Source organism: Dunckerocampus dactyliophorus, chromosome 16 (assembly GCF_027744805.1).
Source record: "Dunckerocampus dactyliophorus isolate RoL2022-P2 chromosome 16, RoL_Ddac_1.1, whole genome shotgun sequence".
NCBI lineage: Eukaryota > Metazoa > Chordata > Actinopteri > Syngnathiformes > Syngnathidae > Dunckerocampus > Dunckerocampus dactyliophorus.
In genome coordinates, this window is record NC_072834.1 from 19,270,001 (window position 1) to 19,276,779 (window position 6,779).

Sequence of the window (6,779 nt, forward strand, 5' to 3'; positions counted from 1 at the left end):
TCCCAATAAGTCACCCAGTGGCCATAAAATGTTGCCTGAATGGAATTTGCTGCCTGCCACCTCAGCAAAAAGCTTTGCTAACCATATTTCTAATGAATCGTATCAATTAGCAACTCTCCAAAAACGAAGCAGACTTTTTCTGTATGCCACTCATATTGTCAGGGGCAAAGTTATGCAACTGATTGCACGAATCATCGGTTAATCGCTATCTTATCTGCTGACAAGAAAGGATGTTATAGCAATTAGCAACACTTTGCGCCATAGAAGGTAGATAAAACTGTATGAACAATCACGTTTTTCTCCAAAAAGGCACAAAAACAAGGCTGGTTTGTCACTGTCGAGGTGATCCAACTGATTGCGCGAATCGTCGGTCAAGTGCAAGTACTATCCTGTATGCAGAAAGCCAACTAGTAACTCTCAAGTCCATAAACAGTAGATACAATTGCCTGACCAATGACAGTTTCATCTCTGAAAAAGCACAAAACAAGGCTGTTCTGTCACCGTCGAGGTCATCACACTGATTGCACAAATCATCAAAAAGTGCAAGTACACTCCTGTCTACTGAAAGGCAAATAGTAACTTCTCAGTCCATAAACTGTAGATAAAATTCCCCGACAAATCACTGTTACTTCTCTGAAAAAGCACAAAAACAAGGCTGTTCTGTCACTGTCGAGGTCATCACACTGATTGCGCGAGAGTTATCTTATCTGCTAAAAGGAAAGGATGTTATGGCAACGTGTAATTCTTGAGACTAATAAACTGTTAAGTATCCCTGACAAAACACTCTTTATGCCAGAAAATGCTCAAAAACAAGTCAAATTCCTCTATTACTCCTATTACTTGTATTGTCAACTGTCAAGGTTATTGAATTGATTGATTGAATCGCAATTATTGTCTTATTTGCATAACATAACAGAAGTTATGGCAATTAGTAACTCTTCAGACCATAAACTGTACATAAAGATGGCCGACCAATCACTGTTTTCTTCACAAACTGTACAAAAACTTTTCAAAAATGCGAATGACGGCATCACCTGGATTGTTGGATCCATTTGCGTGAATCATTGGTCGATGCTGTCACATAATAACCCAATCATCCATCCAGCGGTCACTGCGTGATTGCCGCCATTTGACTCTTCCTCACTAATGTCAATCACAAGGCAATGCCCCCTTTTTTGACATCACAGAGTAAAATTAGTGCTATCTTGACTCCCCAAGAATGAATGTAGTTTGTGTTTTTTGCTAGAAATCAGTAGATTGTTTGAACTTCAATAATGATTTTGTCCAAATGCCACCTTCACAGGGAGGACGAAAAAGCCAAGCGAACATGGAGCTTGTATTTGGAGCGGGAGGACAGCAAAGTCGTGGGTAAGTGACGCTCTGTTTAGCGTCTAGCGGCACAGCTAGCATCCTCGGAATTGTGAAATAAACAGTCTCGTCTCTTGTAGATTTGTTCGTCGGGCAGCTGAAGAGCTCCCTGACGTGCACCGTCTGCGGCTTCCGCTCCACGGTCTTTGAGCCCTTCTGGGACCTCTCCATACCCATCGCACCGGTCAGAACCCCCCCACCCCCCAATAAAATCTGTAGGGTTCAGTTTGTGTATTCTGACACGAGTGTATTTCTTCCACAGAGGATCTCTGGCGAGGTGACTCTCAGAGATTGCCTGAGGGTGTTCACCAAGGAGGATGTGCTGGATGGAGACGAGAGACCGGTAAGACGCTAACACTTTAGTTGATAAAGTGCTGTTTCACTTCATTTGTGCTTCCCTCTGCAGACTTGCAACAAATGCAAAGCCAGGCGAAAATGCACCAAAAGATTCAGCATTCAGAAGTTCCCTCAGATTCTTGTGCTTCGTATCCTTTTTTGTAAAAATCAAGCTAACAGCTAAGCTATTATATCTTCTACTGTTGCTGCCACAGAGCAAAGACCTAAATTGAGAGGTCTTTGCTCAGGTTATTCTTTATCATAACCAATATGGCCCCCTTGTGGCCATGCGATGCGCCGACATCCTCCTTCCTTCCTTCCGTCCATCCTCCTTGACTCCCCTAACCACTCTCAGACCTGAAGCGTTTCTCCGACTCCAACATCCGAGCCAGCAAGCTGTCCACGTACGTCAACTTCCCCCTCAAGGAGCTCGACCTGCGGGAGTTTGCCTCTGAGAGCGGTGGTACGTATTCACAGTTTACGGCTCTCCTTTCTTGTTCTAGAGTTTGGCTAAGTGTCACTCTGTGTGCACGTGTGTGTGGTCTCCCCCTGCAGAGCGCGTTATGTACAACCTCTACGCAGTATCCAACCACTGGGGGAACACGCTGGGGGGTCATTACACCGCCTACTGTAAGAACGCCACTGTAGGGGAGTGGTACAGCTACAACGACTGCAGGTATCCCCATGCTTATAAATGTGATTTGATTCGTTTTGATGTATTTTACTGTAAATTGTTGGGAAAACCCAAAGAGTGTTTTTTCTGCTATACAATATTTTGGAGATACCTGCTTTTTATTTGACATGGTTTTTTTTTTTTAAGCAGGTATCTTCAAATTTTGTGAGCAACTTCATAAAAAAAAATGCTTTTTTTCTGATAAATAAAATTTTGTACATACATGCTTTTCATTGACATTTTGTATAGCAGGTATCTCCGTGTCTGTGAGCAATGTTATAAAAAAAAAAAGAAAAAGAAAAACAGAAGTCCTACTTTTTATTATACTTTTTTAAAGCAGGTATCTGCAAATGTTGTGAGCATCTTAATCCAAAACCAATCGGAACACCTTTTTTCAAACATTTTGACATCATTTTTTTTAAAGGAGGTATCTTCAAATGTTGAAAGCAACTAAATCCAAAGAGTCTTTTCTTTTTTTCTTTTTTTTTTTTTTGAAAAGCAGGTATCTCCAAATTTTGTGAACATCTTACATAAAAATTAAAAAAACAAAGATCAGTTTTGGGCATTTTTTTCATATAAAGTCAATAAAATCAAAAATTTTGGAGATACGTGCATTTCATTTGACTTTTTTTTTTTTTTTACGCAGGTATCTGCACATTGTGAGCAGCTTTAATCCAAAACCAAAAGGAAACACCTTTTTGTTTATTTTTTTCATATAAAGACAAAAAAAATCTAACATTTTGGAAATATGTACTTTTTATTTGACTTTAAAAAAAATGTTTTCTTTTGAAAATCAGGTATCTTCAAATTTTCAGAGCAACTTAATCCAAAAACCCAAAGAGTCTGTTTTTTTCCTGAAAAAAAAAACAATTTTGGAGATGCATGCTTTTCATTTGACATATTTTTTGACAAAGCAGGTATGTCCAAATTTTGTGAGCAACTTTAATTAAAAAAAGAAAAAAGAAAGAAATGCCCTTTTTTGGCATTTTTTTCATATCGACAAAACATTTTAAAGATACATGCTTTCTATTTGACATCTTTTTTTTTGAAAAGCAGGTATCTCCAAATTTTGTGAGCAACTTAATCTAAAATAAAAATACCCAGAAGAAAAGTGTGTTCGAATATAGAATTAATATTCAATATTAGAATTATGTAATAAATATTAAAGGCAGTGTATTGGTATCTATTACACTTTTTATTCCGTGATATACACGAAATGACACTGGATTACATTTGCAATGATGCCACACATTTGCATGTGTTTGTCATCGTGACTTTGTTGTTTTGTTTTTGTTGTGTGCAGGGTGAGCCCCATGTCCTCCAGCCAGGTCCGCAGCAGCAACGCCTACATCCTCTTCTACGAGCTCGCTGCCTCGCCGCACAGCAAAAGTCAGACGTGTCGCCTTTAGGCGCCCTGAAAACCGCACCTGCAAAAAAAATGTATAACTGTTGTTCCGCCTGCAGGGTGAGCACGCCCCCTTGTGGAAAGAGCAGCCTGTGACTGCAAGGCCGCAGGTCGGGACACGTATGAACTGTTTTACAAGTGTCCCGTCCTGGACCTGAATTTATATTTTTCTTAGTCTTTTTCAGGATTTTTCTTGAGGGTTTTTTGTATGCACTTTAAACATGAACTATTGACGACAACTGCAATTTATAATTTATTCTATTAAGAGGGGAAAAAAGGCCCTGGAGTTCTCTGTTTTAGAACAACTGTGATGCACCACAAGTATGGGAGACGAGGCTTCAATGCTTTATTTTTGTACAGCACAGTTGAAAGTACACACTGCAGCACAGCCAGGAACACCAAAGCAGCAGCAACTGAGTGTGTGTGTGTGTGTGTGTGTGTGTGTGTGTGTGTGTGTGTATGATTAAAAGTCAATTCAAACTGTTCCTTGCTTTGTTTCATTTGAACAGGTAAGGTGGGATGCTTCAAAACTGCAAAGATATTACAATTAGTATGAATACAATACATACTGTATGCACAGACCTGATCACTATCTTAAGACCAGTTGAAAAATTGCTAGAATTTGCATTTTGCACATTTGGATCTTAATGAGGGCCGCACGGTGGTCTAGTGGTTAGCACGTTGGCCAACACAGTAACAGCTTGGAGATCGGGAAGAGATCGGGAGATCGGGAAGACCTGGGTTCGATTCTCCCCTGGGCATTTCTGTGTGGAGTTTGCATGTTCTCCCCGTGTGCGCGCGGGTTTTCTCCGGGTACTCCAGCTTCCTCCCACATTCCAAAAACATGCAGGTGAGGTTAATTGACGACTCTAAATTGCCCATAGGTATGAATGTGAGTGTGAATGGTTGTCTATATGTGCCCTGCGATTGGCTGGCGACCAGTCCAGGGTGTACCCCGCCTGTCGCCTGAAGTCAGCTGGGATAGGCTCCAGCATGCCCCCGCGACCCTAATGAGGAAGAAGCGGTATAGAAAATGGATGGATGGATCTTAATGGGGTTTTAAGTAGAACCACAATATGCAAAAACAAGAAGGGGGAGTGAGACAAAAAGCACTTTGAAAAAGTAATTTATTGAAAACAACAAAACAAACTGAAATAGGCTGTTTAATAATAAATGTGTTAGAAGTGGGGAAAAAAAATCCTAGTTCAGCACCAACTTGTACACTTTTTTTTTATCACTACTGTCCAACAAAAAATAGACATCTCCCAAGTTTGGGAGATACATGGCTTTTCATTTCAACCCAAACACACATTTTTCACTTTTGTGTGTGTGTGTGTGTGTGGAAAACAAAAAAGGAATCTTAAAAAGGGCGATACATTTAATATATACACACAAATATATGCCCTGTTTTTTGTGCGTCCAAAACAACCAAGTTTATTTCACAAAATGTTTTTTTTTGTTGTTGGACAGCAACATAATGCTTAAAAATGCTTTAAAAAAAATCTCCCAATTTTGTAAAATACATTTTTTGTTCCAGCCAAAATAATAAAATATTAATAAAAATATAAATTACAATATATATTTATACACACACACACATTGGTGTGAAAAAGTGTTTGCCCCCTTACTGATTTCTTTTTTTTTTTGCATGTTTGTCATGCTTAAATGTTTCAGATCATCAAACAAATTTAAATATTAGTCAATGACAACACAACTGAACACAAAATGCAGTTTTTAAATGAACCTTTTTATTATTAAGGGAGAAAAAAAATCCAAACCTACATGTCCCTGTGCGGAAAAGGTTGTCAGTGTGGAAAAGGTTATAAAGAAATTTCTAAAGAATTGGGACTCCAGTGAACCACAGTGAGAGCCATTATCCAGAAATGGGGAAAACATGAAACAGTGGTGAACCTTCCCAGGCGTGGCCGGCCAACCAAAATGACCCCAAGAGCGCAGCGATGACTCATCTAGAGGTCACAAAAGACCCCACAACAACATCCAAAGAACTGCAGGCCTCACTTGCCTCAGTTGAGGTCAGTGTTCATGACTCCACCATAAGAAAGACACCATTACATCTGGTGTAAAAGTAACGCCGCATTTCAGAAAAAGAACATCATACCAATAGTAAAATATGGTGGTGGTAGTGTGATGGTCTGGGGCTGTTTTGCTGCTTCAGGACCTGGAAGACTTGAACCATGAATTCTGCTGTCTACCAAAATTCTCCAAATTAAATTAAATTATTATTTGGATCCGCAGTCACAACAAAAATAAAACAAAAATACAGTACTGTTATGCATTATAAATGAAGTGGCAAAAAAATACTAGCTCTGCACCAAAGTGTAATAATTGTAAAAACTGCTAAAAACAAAACAAACAAAAAAAACGATTGGTTGATTGATTGGTCATTGCAGGACAGTGGTTGACCATTCACCTTATGTAACAATAGCTAAAAAAGGGGAGGGGTCATCTGAAATACCCAAACCGGTCACAAGGTGGCCTCGTCAAGCACACTCCCGGTTTTGTTTTTTGGCGAGTAAAAAAAAAGTACAACAAAGTAGTTGACTACCGTTTTCATAGCATAGTTGGTGAGGGTGAGCAAGTGTAAACGAACAGCATGAATGAGCAGATTACGGCCAGATTGGATTTACACGGCTAAACCGCGTGATCCACTTCCTGTAGCCGGTGCTTGGATTAAATGCTGCGTTCTAGTCGACTGGGAAATCGAATGAAAGAAATCTGACGTCACACATTAATGGCGACGGCCTCCTGAATATAAACGCCAATCAGAAGATTGCTTGAACATCATTCACCTGTACGTGTACGTGTGCAACACCATCTTCTTTTTGTTAACTGGCGCTAAGATCATTCATAAAACGTTGCTGGACTCTCACTAGTTTTCGATTTCAATTCATAATTTAACCCCAAACAATACACATAGTGACGTCATCAAATATTTTGCTTTTTTGAGGTGCGGAAACTAGAAGCTCTGTAGTCTGA

The 6,779-nt window shown here is 39.6% G+C and overlaps 1 protein-coding gene across 1 annotated transcript in view; it reads left to right on the forward strand.

Moving 5' to 3' along the window:
* Nucleotides 1-6,485, forward strand: part of LOC129169461 (ubiquitin carboxyl-terminal hydrolase 2-like) — a 14,580-nt gene extending 8,095 nt beyond the window's left edge. Inside the window, exons 6-12 of the mRNA XM_054755885.1 lie at nt 1,304-1,368; nt 1,449-1,552; nt 1,631-1,711; nt 1,775-1,853; nt 2,060-2,167; nt 2,260-2,380; nt 3,681-6,485. Of these exons, the coding sequence (XP_054611860.1) occupies nt 1,304-1,368; nt 1,449-1,552; nt 1,631-1,711; nt 1,775-1,853; nt 2,060-2,167; nt 2,260-2,380; nt 3,681-3,786 (664 nt within the window). The 3' untranslated portion in view covers nt 3,787-6,485. The remainder of the gene's footprint in view (nt 1-1,303; nt 1,369-1,448; nt 1,553-1,630; nt 1,712-1,774; nt 1,854-2,059; nt 2,168-2,259; nt 2,381-3,680) is intronic.
* Nucleotides 6,486-6,779: the final 294 nt, after the last annotated feature.